This window comes from Ostrea edulis, chromosome 3 (genome assembly GCF_947568905.1).
Source record: "Ostrea edulis chromosome 3, xbOstEdul1.1, whole genome shotgun sequence".
In the NCBI taxonomy this organism is placed as follows: Eukaryota; Metazoa; Mollusca; class Bivalvia; order Ostreida; family Ostreidae; genus Ostrea; species Ostrea edulis.
The window spans coordinates 38,138,807-38,160,515 of record NC_079166.1 but is presented as its reverse complement, the minus strand read 5'-3'; the positions used below and the strand labels follow the sequence as shown (position 1 = coordinate 38,160,515).

The 21,709-nt window shown below is 35.2% G+C and overlaps 1 protein-coding gene across 2 annotated transcripts in view; it reads left to right on the top strand.

Annotated features, from left to right (window-relative positions):
- The first annotated feature begins 15,559 nt into the window (after positions 1-15,559).
- The window catches only part of LOC125675281 (PEST proteolytic signal-containing nuclear protein-like), an 18,205-nt gene continuing 12,055 nt past the window's right edge, over positions 15,560-21,709 (top strand). Inside the window, exons 1-2 of one of the 2 annotated variants that reach the window (XM_048912804.2) lie at positions 15,560-15,729; positions 21,223-21,476. In XM_048912804.2, the coding sequence (XP_048768761.1) occupies positions 15,702-15,729; positions 21,223-21,476 (282 nt within the window). In that variant the 5' untranslated portion in view covers positions 15,560-15,701. Of the gene's footprint in view, positions 15,730-21,205; positions 21,477-21,709 lie in introns of both variants that reach the window. The other variant, XM_048912805.2, reaches the window with a different exon arrangement.

Below are 21,709 nucleotides of genomic sequence, written 5' to 3'. Positions count from 1 at the left end.
TACCAGAGGTGGGATCAGGTGGTTAGGAGGAGTAAGCATCCCCTGACGACAGGTCACACACCCCGTGAGCCCTATATCCTGATCAGGTAAACGGAGTCATCCGTAGTCAAAATCAGTGTGCCAAGAACGGCCTTACAATCGCCATGAAACATGTCAGACAACATTTGACCCAATGATAGGTTGTATTGACGAACTACATGTATATCGTTATAATGACCATAGAATTTACGAAATGCTGACTTTAATCGAGACTGTTAAAACCCCTGTTACATCAACTTGTTTGTCAGTAGGTTGTCTCGATTTACAAACTGATTATAAGCAGAACAAGCTCTTGCGTATCGAATCAGTTGAGATATATAAACACCATATGTAGGTGATAATGGAATGTTCTACATAAATATGGGAAGTTGACGATGGAGAAGCTGAAATCATCCCGTTTGTCATACAGTTAAGTTGTCAATTTGCCGTTAATGTCTACGTTCAATAAAATACCTAAATATGAAACAGAAGTGGACGACTCTGTAAAATGAAAGAAAGATATATTTCGTGACGCACCCCCGGCCCCCGACTTTTTATTGCGATAGAATTGAATGATATGAATAAAATAAACGAAGTTATGAAGTGATTCCCTGTGTTCTCTCCATGATTCAAATAAATTGTGATTGGGAAAATTTTCTGAGGCAAAATAGATGAGACGCTATTACCAACCTACCCCCCTTGAATTTTGAAAGGTGTCAAAAATATTTATAATGAGGTATAAACTATAATGAGTCGTATGTCACTACTTAACCCTCCTCCGTTTATTTGGAACCTGAAAAGATGTTGAATATCAGTCAAAAGTACATATAAGGTATTGTTTGTTTTGACATATTTATTTATTCTTGTCAAGAATTTTATATTGCGAAGAGATCTTCTCCGACTACCCCCCCCCCTTCCTCCGCTCCTGAAAAACGATGCTAAGTGCCTTTTTCTCTCTCTTACATAAATCCGTATTACATCCCTCTGCCACACTCTAATAACACTGGTTCTTAAATTCGGCATCAAAACCAGAAAGTAAAATAAATGAACGAAATCGTCTGATAGTTAACTAAACCGGAAAGAAGCATGCCTAAAAAATCGTCAAATCACGTGACTTAGGTAGATTGTAATACACAAAATATGCACGGAACGAAAGAACTCGAAATTTAAATCCCCTATTGGAACTTAGTCTATTTAATAGAAAACGAAATTTGATAGGAAATTTTGTATCATTTATTGAAAATCTAGGGAAATAAGGAATTTCTGACATATTATCAAGCAAATGACGATTAGTGACGGTTATTATTGCAATTGAAGCATTTGATTGTAATTTGACATTATTATCAGAATATATATAAAATACTTTTTTTTATCTCGTCTTATTACATATATTTGTTTATAAAACCCGACGTTACCAGTTTTACCTAACATTATAATCGCTACCAGATTTCCAGATTTATTTGAATTTACGATCGCTACCAGATCTTAGTCAAGACCAGGCTTCTCTCGATTATTCAAAATCTATTAAAGTTATCTTTTCCTCGAACTCACACAGGCGAAAACGCTGCAGTATCTGTCGTGTCAGTAATATTTTAATTCGTATCAGCTGGTCAAGCTATGATATTTTCTGTTATTATAAGCAGATATTTGAATTTCAATTATTTCTTTGCTGACTAAGTGACAAAAATTGCTTCACAGACATTTTGTTATGAATTGTATCATAACAAATGATTTGAAGTTCTCAAGATAAGATCAATCTTACACAAAGCAAAAATATTAGCTATCAAGCGTATCAGATTATTTAATAACCATATGCTCAGCACATCCAATAAAACCCTGTCTTTACAAAGTCTTTGCGTTGAGGGGATAATATGCTATGTATGACATAATTCTCATTAGATTATAACCTCTTTTCACTATACCTGTTGATTTAGAATAAACACTTGATAGGTTTCGTTCCAGTTGACAACAGTTGTAACAAAATTGACTTTGTTGGTAAGGCTCATAATTACAACTGTAGAGTTTCAAACGAACTCGGCATTAATTCAACATTTGGTAATCCTGCTTATACTCCATCTGCTTTTCAAAGCATAAAATTCTTCAAAATCATGCTTCATTTTAAACGCATTTGATACCCCCAGTCCATGGGATGAATGAATAGGTTACCGTACCTATTCTCGATCCCTAAACTTCACAACAACCCATACAGACATGAATACATTGTTGGATCTTGTAAATGCTCTACCAAGCCTCGGTATTTGCTTCTCACAAAATATTAACAGCTGTGGAGAAGGAAATTGAAACGTAATGTGCCATAGCATATGCCAGAAGTGGTGTAAATCAAATGTAGATCTTAAAACATTCTAAAGAACTTTTAGAAAATTCGAAATCAAAAAACATTTTTCAAATCAACTACATGTACATCGAAACGTAGGACATTTAACACGGCCTATTCTCACCATAAATCAAAGACTTTTTGACATCATTGACAGATGCTTCTTCAATAAAACACTCTGTTGGAATTCCCATGGGCAAAAATTGTATTCCTTCGTTAGTTTTCCTGTTTTTATATTCGTATGGGATATAATTCATTCAAAAGCTTCTACATGAGAAGTAAACATATCTTACTTTTGCCCTCAACTCGACATTTAGATATATCGAGGACGTAGTAATATTGTGAAAAATTATGTTGGTTAGAAATAAATTAGTCAGGACTCTATTAGTTTTATGTAATAAAGTACAATATACACAATGTAGTTTACACAAGCATTTTCGAACAGTATTTGAAACTATTATCGAGGATGAACAGGTGGATCCCTGCACTTATCCCTTTTCCCGTCTCCTTTTTTCTCGTTTTCTGTTCTCTCTTTCATATTTGATTTTATCTGAAACAACTCAACTGTATGAAAAACTGGATGATTTCAGCTTCTCCATCGTCCACTTCCCATATTTATGTACCGTAGCAATATTCCATTATCACCTACATATGGTGTTTATATCTCTCGACAAGCTACTGACAAACAAGTTGATGGAACAGGGGTTTCAACAGTCTCGATTAAAGTCAGGATTTTGCAAACTCTATGGTCGTTATAACGATCTAGTTTGCCAATACAACCTATCATTGGGTCAAATGCTGTCTGATGTGTTTCCTACCGATTGTTAAACCGTTCTTGGCACACTAATTTTGACTGCAGATAGCTCCGTTTACCTGATCACGATATAGGGCTCACGGCGGGTGGTGATGATTACTCCTCCTAACCAATTGATCCCACTTCTGGCGTGCCCAGGGTCCGTGTTTGCCCAACTATCTATTTTGTATTGTTTATGGGATTTATGAGCTTTATCACTCTTCGTTATCTTCACCTTTCATATACTCCTCTTCTCTCCCATCTCTCCCCTTCTTCCTCTTCCTTCCTTGGCTTCCACGTCTTCCTTTCTCCAACTTCTTCTCATTTATTTTCTTTCCCACCCGTTTTCCCTGTTCATTCCAAATTATCATATTTTTTTTTAAATCTATCTGAACAGAAAATATATACTGATTTAGGAAATGTATACGTATTTCACAGCCCGGGGATAAGAAGAATAGATCGTGAAGACTATACTGAAGTTGTTGAGCATTAAAGCGATATGCGTCCGCAGTCTAGATCGAACTTTACAAAAATAACCCTTTAAATTTACATTTCTGATTGATGATTGATGAAATCATAAGAAAAAAAGCAATAAACCTGTGTCATACCAAAACTAATACAATGCCTTATGAATATTCATTATTAACAAACATGTAATCCGGGAATTTAAAGGGAGGTTTATTCAAATATTTCTTCTTAGCTTTGTTCTGCACATTAAGAAATAGTCTGGTCACCGCCCCGCACTCTTCGATCACTCGTTTAGGGACAATAATGCAGACTAATTTTAAAAAGTATTCAATGGATATTGAAAGGATGAGCAAATTTGAAGGATTTAAATTAACATAAATGTTTATTGTTAGATATTAATAATAGTGGTGTGCATGAAATTCACATGACTGGTAAATGATTAGAAGCTGACATTTTTGCACTTGAGACGTTTTTGAAGAGTTATCTGCCTTTTGTAAAATTGATAAAAATCTAATTTTCTAAAAATGTGTGTGGTAAATAATAGATTTCAATTCATATTTTCATAAAGAGAGATCGTATGTAACGTTAAACCAAGAAATTTGTATAAAAACATTTTCATGAAACATGTTCTTCCGATATACTTAAATGTTAAATTCTACATGAAATAAATCAAGCAGCAAACAAAATATTGAAAATTCCTATGCTGGGTTATTTTTATTTGATGAGGCTTTCAAAATGATACCATGATTACAAAACTCCTACCATCCATTTACTAGATATGAAATATGGTCGTTATACATTGGATATCTTTAGAAGGAGGCGGATCAAAGGGAGTGTGGACCTAAATATCAAGTATCTGTGTACTGTTCTGCCGAGTTTAATGAGGAAATGAAAATACCGTTCATTTCACTTGAAAGAATTCGAATAGAATATTATATCACTCCCACAAAAACCTGTTGAAGCTCTACAAATGGAAATGGCGGATTTATGGTTAAAAGGGTGCGATGGCACTTTAAGGTTTTGTAATTAATCGACTTACAAAGAGACGTTAAAAGAAAAAGTTTGATATGTAAAATCAATATAAGCGACACAACTGATGTACAAGTAGGTAATAAGGAAAGACATCAATTTATGGCATAACCACTATACTGATGAAGGAATTATGTACATCAGGGATCAGGGTCCATGCTATGAAACGTTTTACGACTAGGACCAATGTCTTTAATTGGTGGGGAAAAAATATCAATTTCTATGTAAAAGTTACGATATGGTTGTGTATACCCTGCCCATCTATCCTTCATCTCGTCGATGTTGTCAGCAAATATTTTCGTTTGAAAGACACAACACTGAATGAAATCCTAAAGTGATTTTGGTCTTAAAGGAAGTGTACATCCAAACAATATTTGTTGCATGATAAAGGACGTGTGACCTGAAACTAATTTACTTGTTTCTAGTACGAATTTTGGTCAATCAAACACTCTAAGTGGAAGGTTTATGGAGGTAATCCATTATTTACCAGCATACACCTGTGAATTAACTAGATGAGACACATTCCTGTTGGTAACTGAGTCACTGGTATAGCTGAAGAAGATTGTGGATTCATATTAGAATTGGTGGAAAAGCTTTTGGAGCAAAAAGAATTGAAATCAAATCTAATAGCAATACATCAAGAAAAAGAAGAACACACTCTCACAATATATCTCCAGCTTACTTGTGAACTTACTCAGAAGCACTGTATATTGCAAGATTCAAAATCAATTGATTTTATTAGATTTTAAAATATTAAGAGATAATTAATTCGTGTAAAAGTACTGCATTATTGCCATGCAATTGATATATTGATAATAATTTATGCACATGGACAACAAATAATGCTTGTTGATGCATATTACACTATGCATTATATCATGTTTTTAAAATGAACTAAAACAAGAATACATATTCAAAATCTACATCAGTGTTGCAAGAGATACTTCATACTTGCAGTGTTCATTAGGAAATGTTTCCTTAATATTTGTCACAACAAATAAGGGTTAAAAAATTCTTATTTTTCCCCGAGAGGCTGACCTCGTCTGACCCAGTTAATGAACTGCCTGTAGGACATCTTGATTGCATGTCTGCAACAGAATTGTTACTGTACTCTATATCATGTGTGCGTGTGTGTGATTAGAAATATGTACACAAATGGCATCTCATGTGCAGATTTTAATATATGTGAATACGGAATGTATTCTTAATTTTGTGCATTTTTTTTACTCGTTATTCAAGTCCTCTGCGGCTCTTCCTCACTGGATATATCAAACACAATATCAAAATAGAGAGCTGCACTTTATGTACATATATCTACGTAATGTGACACAAAATGATGAAACTCGTGACAACAAAGACATGCCATGAAAGTTCATAGAATAAAATATACCACAGAGTCCTCCACTTTTGCTTCATACCTAGATATTTTATTGAAACGGCAAACTAACAACTCAATTTCATGTTGCATACCGATTGTTAAGCCGTTCTTGGCACACTGATTTTGACTACGGATAACTCCGTTTACCTGACGAAGATATAGGGCTCACGTTGGGTGTGACCGTTCCATAAGGGATGCTTACTCCTCCTAGGCATCTGATCCCACCTCTGGTGTGTCCAGGGGTCAACTCTCTATTTTATATTGCTTATAGAAGTTACGAGATTGATCACTGTTTGTTACCTTCACCTTTCATAGATACAATTTCCACAAACACACCAATGTAGAAATTTTTTTTGTCTCATTAAAATCAACTGCTGGTAAAGTAGCATCATTCTGAGAAACAATTTCTTCGATGAATGATCACTTAATATGATTATTTCCTTTTTACAATTTTGTTGAAAAAGCAACTATCTATGATGTCAAAAAAGTCTAGTCTTTAAATTATCGTGAGAAGTAGTCGTGTAAAGTGTTGACAAGTCATATGTTTTGATGTTGTTGATTTGATAAAAGTTTTGCGATTTCACATTCACTAAACGTTCTTTAGAGTCTTTTAGAACCCACATTTGATTTAAACCACTTCTGACATATGTTGTGGTACATTGCGTATGAAGTTTCCCCTTCACAGCTATAATTATTTTGTGAGGAGCAAAGAGAAGGGCTTGGTAGAACATTTACTTTACTCAGCAATGTATGTACGTAATATAGGTTTGTAAAGGTGTTTTTATGAAGTTTAGGAAACCAGTATATTTACGGTAAATCCATATTCATCTATCCCATGGACTGGGATATTAAATGAGAATTTCATCTTCTCAAAGGCAGTTGGAGTATATTACGGATCTAATGAAAATCGGCTGATCCAAATGGCGTTTTTATCGCTTAAACGTAACTGATTCTACAGCTTCTATTGTACGTTGGGTAGAAATAGAAACAATCGATCATCTGTCGTTTGGATATATAATAAGTAAATGGGTTATATAAAAGAATACTTTTGAACCATTTCAATGTTCTGATACTTGTGACAAAATTCTTGCAATTTTATTTGGCAAATATCATGTCATATACAATGCTGTAATATTATACAAATATTGATTCCTGTATGGAAAATCTTCATTCGATAATCTTATTTATACGCGAACATTTCTATTTTTATTCGATATTCTTATTCATATGCGAAAATCGTTATTTATATTCAATAATCATGTTATTTATAAATCTTGATTTCTAATTTATATCAGCAAATCTTGATGCATGATCAAATTTCGAAATTACAAAATTTTATAAATCAATAAATCATGAAGCACGTTCTATGAATATTGGTATTTATAAGCGAAAATCTATACATATATTATATAGATCTTACAAAGACACATTGTTGAATCCAGTAAGTGTTCTACCAAGCCTCTATCTTTCCTCCTCACGAAATTATTAACAGCTGTAAAGGAGAAACTTCACACGTACTGTGCTACTACATATGCCAGAAATAATGTAAAGCAAATCAGAATTCTATGAAATTCTAAAAAAAAAAAAAAAAGAAAGAAAGAAAGAAAGAAAAAAAGCTTTTGTAAACTTGAAATCGCAAAGCTTTTCCTAAATCAACAACATCAAAACATGTGACTTTTCAACACTTTACACAACCATTCCTCACGAGAAACTAAAGACTATACTTTTTTTTTTTTTTTACATCAAAGACAATTGCTTCTTCAACAAAAATGAAAACAGAAATACCCATACCTAGTAATCAGTCATCCAAAAACTTACTTGGTTAAACACCACTCTGATTCCACGCACAAGTACTCTGAATTTGAAATACAAAATATGCTAGAGTTCCTCATTGCCAATACAACATATCATTCAGTCAAATGATTTCTGACGTGTTTCGTACCGATGTAAGACTGTTCTTGGTACACTGATCTTGACTACAGATAACTCCGTTTACCTGATCAAGATATAGGGCTTACGGCGGATGTGACCGGTCGACAGGGGATGTTTTCTCCTCCTAGACACCTGATCCCACCTTTGGTATATCCAGGGGTCCGTGTTTTCCCAATTCTCTATCTTGTATTGCTTATAGGAGTTATGAGATTAATCACTGTTAGTTTTCTTTACCTTTCATCTCGATGTCTATTCAATAAAATTTTATGTATCTTCAAATCAAGATTTATCACATATAGATTGTACGATTATATCCATATAAATTATAATTTATTGATTACACCAAGAACGCCACAGAACATATATTAACAATAATATGTTATATCACGTTATTTCATTGCTCGTACAAATCATATCCAAGATATGATTTGTACGAGCAATGAAATAACGTGATATAATAATAATTTCGTCTATTTATTTACCCCCTCAATTCTCATCACTTACTTGATATGTGTATCAAGCGGATCTGAGTATGGGGAAACCTACTGTGTATATTCAATCATGCAGTAAAATGGGCGGCTGTCCCACCCCGCGGGTAAGCAAATTGTTTTCTACCTTATTGTGTACAAGAGTTTTCAATGGGAAGAGAACTCAGACGCTTTTCGAAACTTGTGTATTGATAACTCGGTGCGTTCGTTAGCTTTGATAACGGTTCATTTTGTATTTGAATCTGTTGATTTGTTTCAGTTGTATTTTGTTTATAATTATTCATGTGAGGTACTAGTACTTGTATATGCGTTTTATCACCCTTTGCATTTGAACCTTTTGTTTTCTTCCAGCTTCATATTTCGTTATTTTATGTTCATTTTGTTTTTTGTTTTGTTTGCATTTTCAACCATTTTACCGTTCATACATGGACATATTTTCTCAGGTTTGGTAACTAGATATGTAGGAGTCCTTAAAAATAAATACAGTCTCAAACGATGACATAATACACATATGACACGAAGATCCATTCCTCTTCAATAAATATAGCACTTTTAACAGCCCCACAGGAGAACCGTGTGTTTAGGGTGTTGACACTGCATGTAGTCTTTAGAAAGCGTGTAATTAATGCCAGACAGTCTGGCATCAATTCTTTATAACTTCAAGGCAATGTCCTATTCTTGTATTTCTCATAGGGTTCCCACGACACAATCCTTACCTTGCTATTTTAATCTTTCATGTGGCGCAAATAATAAATGTTCTAAGAGGGCTCATGATAGTTACAGGAAGAAAGCCAATGCAGAGATACAAAATGATTTGGTGCAGATTACGTTTCATAAATTGCGAACATCTTAAGCCAGATCATTTCATATATGCATAGCTCCTATCCTTGGACGAATTTGACTCCACATTTTTGGCACGCTGTTTTTGGCTATATTTAGCTCTAAAACTTCATAGTTATTTCGGATTTCAAACATTTCGGTTGAGCATCACTGAAGAGACATTATTTGTCGAAATGCGCATCTGGTGCATCAAAATTGGTACCGTATAAGTTTTACATATGGCATATCAATACTTGCTAACAACTGGTTAAAATGTATTGCCTTACAACTGAAAGGTTCAGGTTCGATTCTCGATCTCGACGACCCGTCAAGTGAAAGGTGAAGATAACGAACAGCGATCAATCCCATAACTCCTAAAAGCAATACAAAATAGAGAGTTGGGCAAACACGGACCCCTGAACACACCAGAGATGGGATCAGGTGCCTAGGAGTAAGCATCCCCTGTCGACTGGTCTAAGATGTTCAAATAGGCATATAGAGTGTCCCTTCCCCATAAGGTCGACATTCCAGGTATAAATTAAGGTCCTGATCATAAAAACGGAGGTTTCATGACAGGGAAGGCTTTGGCACGACAAAGAATCCTCACTGTTAGTATGCAAGCCATCATGCACAGTTATTAACCATTCAGATTTCGCTGTGTGGCTCAATTTAAGCAGCCACTGTTTCCCTGCATGAACCAATCTTGTTGCAAACTTTTAAAAGAAATTCTGAAATCGAAAAACTGCGTATTTACACATTTTGATTAAAAGTGCAATAGTAGTTGTTATCATCTTAAAGATTTATTATACATGTATTTAAAATATGCTGAGCTATTTGTTTAGGAGACAAAAGTATATGTAAGCTCTCACAAAGTAGCCATAGTAATGCACAGGGGTTAATTTTGTAGATGAAAAAGGCAAATATAACTAACAGTGATCAATCTCATAATTCCTATAAAGAATAAAAATCGCGAACAGGACAAACACGAACCCCTGGACACACCAGAGGTGGGATCAGGTGTGTAGAATCAGCATCCCTGTTGAATGGACACACCCATCATAATTCCTTTATCTTGATCAGGTAAACGGAGTCATCCGTTGTCAAAGTCAGCCTGTAAAGAATGGTCTAAACACTGACATAAAGCATATCAGACACCCAGTGAACTCGAAATAGCCTTTCACATCTGGTCATACTTAGATATTGTATTGAACATAGATGTTCACGGCAAACTAACAACTCAACTTGGATGACTAAAGCTTCTCCGTCGTCAACTTCCCATGTTTATTTAGCAATATTCCATTTGGTGAAACACCCAAATATGAAACAGATTATGGTCCGTGTTTGCCCAACTATCTATTTTATATTGCTTATAGGAGTTATGAGATTGATCACTGTTCTTTATCTTCGCCTTTCATTAGGAAGACTTTGTGGTTTCTTTTATTTAGAGTTCACTGGGATATATCGAATTGACATATTGATAAAAATGAATATTGTAAATAGATGACATGTAACGGACGTATGTCAGAACTATTCAAATCTAGTGATTAGTCATCTGAAAAATTACTTTGTTAAACACCACTCTGATTCAGAGTGCAAGTACTCTGAAGTTGAATTTAAGAATATGCTGGAGTTCCTCATGGACAATATATTCGTAGTCTTCGGTGATCAGGTCTTTAATGCCACATCTATATCGACGACGTTTTATCTATTAACAATGTTAATTCTCACTCATATGTCGATTCGATATATCCTCGTGAACTCGACATAAAAGACACCACAGAGTCGTCCACTTTTGCTCCATACTTAAGTATTTTATTGAAAATAGATATTAACGGCAAACTAACAACTCAACTTAATGATAAATGGAATTATTTCAGCTTCCCCATCGTCAACTTCCAATATTTATGAAGCAATATTCCATTATAACCTTCATATGGTGTTTATATATCTCAACTGATTCGATTCGCAAGAGCTTGTTCTGTGTATGGTCAGTTTTGAAATCGAGGCAGGCTACTGACAAACAAATTGATGGCGCAGGGGTTTCAACAGCCTCGTTTTAAGTCAGCATTTTGCAAATTATATGATCGTTATAACGAGCTAATTTGACAATACAACCTATCATTGGGTCAAATACTGGCTGACTTGTTTCATAGCGATTGTTAGGCCGTTCTTGGCACACTAATTTTGACTACAAATAACTCCGTTTACCTGATCAGGATATAGGGCTCACGTGACCGGTCGACAGGGGATGCTTACTCCTCCTAGGCACCTGATCCCACCTCTGGTGTGTCAAGGGGTCTGTGTGCCCAACTCTGTATTTTGCATTGCTCATAGGAGTTGTGAGATTGACCACTGTTCATTATCTTCACCTTTCATCTAAATGTCGAGTTGAAGGGTCTTTTCTTCTCATATAGTAGTTGTTGAATAAACTCCGACACACTGAACAATTTTTCAGTTATCTGGTGGTGCCCAGTTTTTATTGGTGGAAGAGAGAACCCAGATACAATATACCTGGAAAGAGACCAACGACTCTCCGAAAGTAAACTGGGAAACTTTCGAACCCGCGCCGACCAGAGGTGAGAGACCGTGTGATTTTGAGCGCGTTGCTCTAACCACTCAGCCACGGAGGTCCTTGTTTCATTAGAACATAAAAACAGGTCAGCTGATCAAGGAGCATTATTTATGGCCATGGGAATTCCAACAGACTGTTGGAAGACCAGATCACCAAAAACTATTAAGATATTGTCAATGAGGAACTCTGGCATATTTTTTTTTTATTTCAACTTCAAAGTACTTGTGCGTGAAATCAGAGTGGTGTTTAACAAAGTAAGGTTTAGGATGACCGATCCCTAGATACGAAGATTTTCTTTTTTCCATTTTTGTTGATAAAACAACTGTCTGTGATGTCAAAAAGTCTAGTCTTTAATTTATCGTGAGTAATGGTCGTGTTAGTGTGGGAAAAGTCATATGTTTTGATGTTGTTGATTTGAGAGAAGTATTGTCATGTAAGGAAATAGTTTGGTAAATGTAAATATTTCCTACATACATTGTTGTTGCACCCATACGGAAGTATAGTACCCAGAGGTTTGATCCAGTAATCTTCTCGTTGTCTACGGAGAGGGCTACTGAAAGTTGCATTGATGATATAATGGTTTTTTCTTCTAAAATTCTGACCTTCGGGGAGATAAGTCAACGTCAAGTGCCTTCCCGCTGTTACGTTTAAATAACTTGCAAGTCAATAATATCTATATTTTATGTACTTGAAAGTATCTATGTTGAAAAATACGGAAAATTCAAACGATGAAATTCCTCGAAATCATGCTTCAAATTTAAACATATTTAATATCCCAGTCAATGAGACGAATGAATATGAGTTACCGTAGCCATACTGGATTCCACATCTTCACAAATTCCTAATAGAGATACATTGGTGGATCCAGTCAATGTTCTACCAAGCCTCTATGCTTCACACGAAAATGTTAACAACTGTGAGGGGAGAAACTTCAAACGACATATGGCAGAAGTGGTGTAAATCAAATGTGGATTCTATAAAATTCTAAATATTTTTAGTATAAATCTGAAATCAAATTAAAAAACCTTTCTCATATCGACAACATCAAAACCTACGACTTTTCAACACTTTATACGATCATTCATCTCGATGAGTTAAAGATTAGAGTTTCTCACATCATAGAGAATTGCTTCTTCAATGAAAGTGGAAAAGGGAAATATCCATATCTAGTGATCAGTCATTCAGAATTTTTTTTTTTTTTTTTTTTTTGGTTAAACACCACTTTGATTCTACGCTCAAGTACTCTGAAGTTGATATTTAAAAGATGCTGGAGTTCCTCACTGTCTCTATCTTCGTAGTCTTTGGTGATCAGGTCTTCCAAGAGCCAGTTGAAATTGCCATGGGAACGAATTGTGCTCCTTTATTAGTTGACCTGTTTTTATATTCTTACGATGCAGAATACATTCAAAAGCTTCTACATGTATTAGTGTGGCCCTTCAGCTCGACATTTAGATATATCGACGGCGTTTTATTTATTAACAATAATCATTTTCATTCATATGTCGATTCGATATATCCCAATGAACTCGAAATAAAAGATACCACAGAATCTTCCACATATGCTTCATACTTAGATATTGTATTGAACATAGATGTTAACGGCAAACTAGCAACTCAATTTTTTGATAAACGGGATAACTTCGGCTTCTCCATCGTCAACTTCTTATATTCATATAGCAATATTTCATTATCACCTGCGTATTATGTTTATGTTTCGCAACTGATTCGATACGCAAGAGTTTCTTCTGCGTATGCTCAGTTTGTAAATCGAAGCAGGCTACTAACAAATTAGTTGGCGGTACAGAGGTTGCAACAGTCCCGTTGAAAGTCTGTGTTTCGCAAATGTTATGGTCGTTATAACGATATGATTTACCATGCACTAAAACCTGTCATTGGTTAAAATGCTGTCTGACATGTTTCGTACCAATTGAAACTGTTTTTTGCACACTGAATTTGATTACGAAATACTCCATTTACCCGATGCATTCTGTTCAAGTAACTAATCTCCTGAAATAGACTTGCATATACGTGTATATATTTGGGTTACGATTCGTTATATACCGATATCAAGAGCCAGTTCTGTCTATGATCAGTTTTTAAATCGAGGCAGGCTACTTGCAAACACATTGATGTGACACGGGTTTCAACAGTCTTGTTTAAAGTTAGCATTTTGAAAATTCTATGGTCGTTATAATGATCTAGTTTGCCATTACAACCTATCATTGGGTCAAATACTATATGACGTGCTTCAAAATGACTGTTAGACCGTTCTTGGCACACTGATTTTGACCACGGCTTACTCCGTTTATCGAGACATACTGCAGGCGCGGATCCAGATTTTTTTTTCCGGGGGGTGGGGGGGTCGAACCATCCGTACCCCCCCCCGACCCCCACCCCCTCTAGATCCGCGCATGCATAGGGCTCACAGCAGGTGTGACCGGTCGCCAGGGGATGCTTACTCCTCTGGAATTACAGCATAGAAGGGATTTATCATCATTGGAAGAGCATGAAAATTTTGCAAATGAGTGACCCCGGTTTACAAGACATGAAATCAACTTTAACCTCTCTGAAATTCAAACGGATTGACCTTGAGAAAACGCATATATGCATCTGAAAATATAACTATCTGAAGAGGTAAAAAAAAAAACAAGACACGTGATTTCTTGTGTTCATCCAGAATTTAAAGCAGACTGAGAATAAAAGAGATGTTAACCGTGTTCGAAACGCCTCCCAAACTATTTTTAGATGAAATGATGTAGGAGGACAAATCAATGATTGAGGTAGGCCCTAAAGTTTTTTAATATTGCCGCTAGTGATGTTCATAATTTTAATAGTATACAAACTACATTTTGTGCTATCTCCTGTGTACTACAATCTTTGTAAAAGTTATGCAGAAGTTTAAAAAGTTTGACGCTGATTTTTTTTAAATCTGATTTAGAATTCCAAATTTCAGAAATTAAATTATGCATAGGCCCATACAGTGGTGGGGGGGGTCGGAACCCCCCCTCCCCGCTCTTTATTTTTTTTATAGTGATAACATAAGTCAAGTTTATTCTTTCTGTTTTTAAATTCTAAAAAGGATGTGGTGACTATAAATGAAAGGAAGAAGGGACAAGAATTTCAGTAGAAAATGCATTAAAATGCACCATTTTGAATCGATCTTTTAAAAAAAAATTTCGGGGGAGGCCCTCAGAACCCTCAAAATGGGAGGGGGTGAACTCCCTTCTATGCCCTCTCCCTTCGGGCCTCACCCCCGCCGTAAGGTCTAGATCCGCCACTGATAATTCAGGGCCGTAAATTACATGGAGGCGGAGGAGGCAGCTGCCTCCTCCAACTTTTGAGCCAAAAAAAATTAAAATTTAAAGTTCATTAGAATTTATGTTGTTTCCAATAACTAAGAACATGATACCTCCCTTAAAAAGCATTCCAAATCTTTCTTTTAGAATGAGTTAGTCAAGTAACATCTTGGAAGGCCCTAGAATCAAGGATTTTGCACGAAACGTGTTCAGTGTGCACAAAATGTGCTCAGCGTCTGGGGGCCTGGGCGGCCCCCAGACCCCCGTCTAATTTCCTGCCTCCTCCAAATTGAAGGTTAATTTACGGCCCTGGATATAATGGTCTAAAGAAAAAAAAATTAAACCGACAGGATGTGGGTGTTCCCCGTAAGGTCCGCCTTCTAGATCCGCTACTGAAAAGATGTTGTCATCTGGGTTTCTTTTATGTTAGACACACTAAATATACTTAAATGAAAAAATTGAAATGTTTGAAGGATTTCTTGAAACTTTATTTTTAGTAAAACGAAGAAGGGGGTCCCTCTTTATTCGGGTTCATCAAGATTTCAGTTTCGTTTCTGTATTTTACACGAAAAGATGGCCGAACAAACTCGAACAACAGAAGGTAGATCCAGATAAAAATCACTTTTCGAGCTGTAGATTGTAATTTTTCCAAACATTTTAATTGCTAACAATTTATTATGTCTCTAAGCATGACATTATTCACTGCAGGGGTCGCCTGCTGTCTGCATTATGTCAGTGGCACTGCTGTGCTCGACTTGGTCGGATTCATTTTTTTTTTATTTTTAATGTAATGTGTTCAAGTGTTGCAGGGTAGGGAGAGAATTATTAGTAATAGTTGTAGGTAAAATAGAAGGAAGAAACCTTACAGTTTATTTATTTATTTATTTGCATGTAGCTGTCTGTGTATAGGTACATTGTATTTATCCAATGTTTTAACAACGGAAGGAGAGAATGCACTTATCCATTATCATGGATCATATTGTACGCATTAGGGCGTAACTAACTCATAAATGCCTCCACAGTATGCAGCAGGCAGTGTTAAGAGCACCTGATATGTTGAATTGCATGCAAAAATATCTGCAAGATGGATACTAGACTGCATATCAACATAGGCATAGTAGAATCTGCCATATGTTTCATGCATCATGTTATGTACATCATCAATTATTAAAGTCAGTCTCTAATTTTAGAAATTTAACAGATGATTACAAAGCAAAATATTCCATTAAAATATTTCGATATTCGAAGACCAGTATACAAGATAGAAATAAGAATATTTAGTAATGTTTATTGTTGTCATTTGTTCACTGGCTTTCCAGAGTTCTTGAAATTTCTTTTGAAGTGTCAGACATTTGGTCCGATACTGTTAGAAATAGTGTCAGCCCAAACAAAATTTTGTCAGTCCAGAAAAAAATGCATTACTTTTGAGGTTTTTATAAATTTTATTTATAATCAACTACATGTGTTATTGTATTCAATCTCCATCTCAGCTATACGTTCATAAATTCTCCTTTCATACCCTTTCGCATCTTCCTCACATTCTGAATCTTCTTCAATTCACCGAGTCACTTTTTTGCATTTCTCTCTCATCCACCACTTCTGTCCCATCCTCCACTTCTCTTTCATCCTCCACTTTTCTCTCTATCCTGTCTATTCCTCTCAACTTCTTTCTCATCTTCCTCTGCAATCGTTTAAATTACTCTCTCTCACTTTGACCCGGGTGTAGTTGGTCTCGCGACTTTGAGCAGATGGTGTCACCTAGTAATAGGTAAAACCGCATCAAACAAAAGTCATTGTCTCCCAGTTTCCCGGTTTCTTTTCTCCTCGTAGTTCTCACAACAAATTCTTCACGTTTACGTTTCAATGTCTTGCAGGATTTAGCATCGGTTTGAAAATTTATGGGCCACATGGCCGCCATTTTTCCCGGTAAAAAACGGACTTCGATCCCGAACTTTTATCGGCCATCAGGACCGACAATTAAGTAATTTATGTCGGACATTTACTACTTTTATCGGATAATCCGACATTACCGACACTTTTCAAGAACTCTGGCTTTCTGATCACAGGGATGCTGAAAGAAAATTAAAGTGTTGTAGAAAACATAAGTAGCAAAGATTAGAAAAGCTTAGTTTTGAATTTCTTCATTAATTGATTTGAAATCATATACATGCATTCTTTGAAAAACTGTGTCCTAAAACTGTCTCCATGTGATGTACCAATGATAGTGATTTGTTAAGGGGGTTGCAAGCCTCTACTAATCATTCTTGTCAAATTTTAGTGATTATGGAGATTTCTGACTTGATATGAAAAATACAGATGTTTACAGTCTGTTTAGTATTAGATCTTTTAGTCAATAAAATGCTTCACATTTAATGTCATTTTTTTGCTGTCATTTGCGTACATATGTTTTTGTGATAAATAGCTGAATTAGTTAATAGTAGGTTTTATAATTATGGTACCAGTGTACCACTATCACTAAAATTAGGCTAAAATCTCTCATAGACACTCACTTCCAATGCTATCAAAAAAGTATGTACAGTTTCTAAAGTCATTTGGCCCAAAATATCGATGATTTCACTTGGAGCTCAAACCCTGGCATTCAAATAAGGAATGGATTAGCAAACCCAAAATCTGCTCAGTTTGATCAGCAAAATGATTTGTGTCATATGACGAGAGCTAGAAGTTGGCATAAAATTGCAAAAATGCCATTTTCAATGAAAATATCCACAAATTCAGGTGGTTTTCTTTTCAGAAAACATACAGCGCATGCGTTGAGCAAATTCATATTCAAGTATGTTTTTCATATTAAAATAATACACAATATATTATATATAATTCATTTTTATTTTGCTTGACAAATGCGCACATCTCAATCTAATTAAAGTCAGACTTCTTAGATCTGCGCCGTATACTCTGCATAAGTAGATCTGACATAACCCAATTAAGGGTCATTTTCAGATGAACTTTATGTCAGCCAATCAGTGCGTCGGCTTTGAAATCGTCGGTGTTCACAATTCAAGGAAAGTGGCTGGGATTTTTTGGTTTGAAAGAAAACATATCGCAGCTAGATGCGACGTCACAATGCACCGTTGGCGTCGACTGGCGTTATATTCCTCGCGTTATTTAAGTAAACCATCATGAAAACTATTCAAATCATACCCATCCCTATTTATACAGAAATCGGAATTCACAATTAATTCAATTTGGGTGTATTTCATATCGTACGTTTTGTTGTTTGTATGAACGGAATAGATTAGGCATTATTGCGAAAATTTAAAATTCGTTATGCGAGAATATACAATTTTACAGTGTGGAATAAACTTTGTGGGAGAGAGATTACAGCAATATGTTTACGAATTGCCAGGAACCGCCTAAATAGCCATCATTGTCTGTATGGCGCAATCTGACTGGTTGATAGTTCTCATGAATATTCCAAGCGAAAGGTCATGCAGACATGACCCCCTATGGGGTTATGTCAGATCCTATTATAGCGATTGTGAACGTATCCTAGGATCTGATTTTAATTAGATTGCGCACATCTTTTCCTAAGCAATAATCTGTAAGACATTTGACAGTTTTCAGGCTTATTTTGAAAAAAAAAGGCGGGAAATGTCTTATTCATGATATCATAATGCTATCCAATTAGAAATATCATTCTGATTTTGTTGACATAGTATACCTGGCATATATTTTACTTTCTTAAAACGCTTATTAAGGTTAATACGCAAGATCGTAAATACCGAGTTAGCGGAACTCTCTTGTAAAGAAGTCCGGAAAAAGCGTGTCTATCTTGGGCATTTTTTGTTTATTCAAACATGGCATCGGAAGACGATTTAACCTGTGCATTCCACAATTAAAAGCATTTTTAAATGAAAGGTGTGTGAAACGTCTGGATACAGGAAAAATGAACTGAATTTGGCTCGTGAAGATATATGTTTTGACGCAAGCTGTTCTCAGCTTTGGGAATTTCCTGGCTGACAGCAGTGGGAAAAAATCCACATAATTTCCATTAAAATCTATCATTTGTGGATATTTCTGCGTATTAGGTTTCTTTCTTGAATCATTACTACAGTCTACTGCAATGCAATGATAGTGCACCTTTGTTAAAATCAGGTGAATCGATCACGACAAAAGTTGCAAAACTGGTATTATTTACCAACATGCCCAAATTCTCGCATACTCTGGGTCTCGTGAGACTTTGAAAGGGGAAAGTAAAATTTAAAACCAAGACGGAAAAAGTAGTCGCGATCTTGCGTATTCCAGACACATTTTATAGAGAGAAAATTTTTGGGCCTTTTTTATGTATACAATCGTACCTTGTTCTTTGGATGTTACTATTTTGAAGGCATGGGGAATTGTGGCTACCTGTTTTAACCATTTATGATTCAGTTAAGTATGTTTGGGTAAATCATTTGTATATTTAGAATATTTTGTAATTGATAAGGCTAGTTAAGGTGCAAGATCAAAAGATTGATGTCTGATAGAATTCTTATGATAATTAAAAACTCCCTCAAGTTTTGGTCATCCGACTTCGATTTTATTACAATACACGAATATGTATTTAATGTTTAGAAAAATAACATTTTATTACATTTTTTAAAATGAGCATGAAAACTGACATTTGAAAACTACATTTGTTAATAAACATTAGAAAAGGTCTATAAAGTATAATTTAATACTATTGTATTATTGCACGATATAATTCAATTTGGCTCAGCATTGATCATAATTTAAAATTAAATTAAGTTTTGAGAGGGAGGGAGAGTCCTTGATGAAAACTATGTGAATTAAATTTTCTATCAGACAATGAACTTTGATCTCACTCCTAACCATACTAACAGGGAGGGTAAAATGTATTTAATAAACTTACCAACTTTTCAAAGTTATGTCCCAATGCATGAAATATATATTTTGCAGTTGGGCACAGGTAAGGGACATGTATTGCGTATTAAACAATATTCACAGAATTCGTGTTTGATTCCTTTAGATTTTATATTAGCTGAAATGCATTTCCACTAAGCAGATGGATGTATTTATGTTTGTTATGAGTTGCCAAAATGTGGACATGCCAAGGTGAATGAATGTAATGTTGGTTCAGAATTTTTTTGTAGACTGCTAGGAATTATTGATTCTCTATTGAGTGTCTGTTCACCCATGCTTCATTGTGATGGATTTTATTTTAAAATGTGCTACATTAGTGTGTATTCACAATGTTTTTATTTATCAAGATATAATGATGAATCTTGAGGATATTTGAGTACACCCCCTGGCGCAGCAGTTTAATTAATAGTCATTGTTGGGTATTAAAATACCACATATACTCGCCTATAGGTCGGTTCGCCTGTAAGTCGGTAGTATGTTTTGTAGGCTATTTTGGAGGGATTTGCCATTGACCCGCTTATAAGTCAGTATAACTTTTTTTCAAGATTTGAATCGGTTGATAATTTCAAATCAATGCTCTTATGTTTTCAACTCTGTTTCAAATAATATTTTTGTGAAATCCGCTGGTATTTATTCATTTTTTCAACAAATCAATTTCAATATATTAAACATAAAATCATTAAAATATGTAAATACTTGTACTTTATGTATATAATCCTAGAATACATGAATAATATAATATGTCCAGTCAATGTTAATCACGGTAATCGTTGGAGTACGAAGTTGTTTGAAAAATACTATATATTACGCTGTCCAGAGAAATGCTAATCTTTATAGGACTCACCTATAAGTCGGATGTAGAGTTTTAGACCAATTCTTAACTCCTAAAAATCTTACTTATAGGCGAGTGTATACGGTACTCTAAAAATATGATTTATGATATATCTGACGTGTAGACATTCGTCATATTCTGGAAGGATACAGAATGCAAGTTGGGTCGGTCACCATCTCCACAGAATTATCATTCATCTGACTAAGAACACACAACCCCACACTTCAAAATATTAAGATTTGATGTATCAAAATTTCAGTTTTAGGTTCAGCATGTAAAGTGCGAAGTCTTTGAAAAGGTACCTGCTGGTATATCTTACTCATTTTATGTTATTTGTAAAATCTACTTCTCTCAAATTTGCCAGTATTTCCACTTAACCAGGGACTAAAATTACCAGCAGTGAAGATGGGGAAGTCCAGTATGATCCTGGGAAATCTCCAATGGAGGCTGGGAAACCAACTGTCCAAAGCCCAGAGAAGAGGAAGTCCACTGACCAGCTTCCAAAACCAGCTAAAGTACAAAAATTCTCCATAAACCTCAGTTCCAAACCAACCAGTCAAGCACCTACCACAGAGTCAGCCAATGAAAAGAAAGCTCTTAAGGCAGCTCCAATCAAAATGTCTCTCTCATCGCAGGTACATTTACTTTTATCAAGTAGTTTAAAGGGGCATTCATTTAATGAATGCCCCTTTAAGCTACTTACTTGATAAATAGCTGTCATTTTGTCACCAAAAAATCGAATTCAATGAAAATTGTTCTATTTTATATTATTCAGTAATAACACCAGAATTTAATTATTTCAGACACTTTTTAACCCCAAAACAGGCACATGAATGTGTAATTATGATTAGATAATTAATGTCTCGCA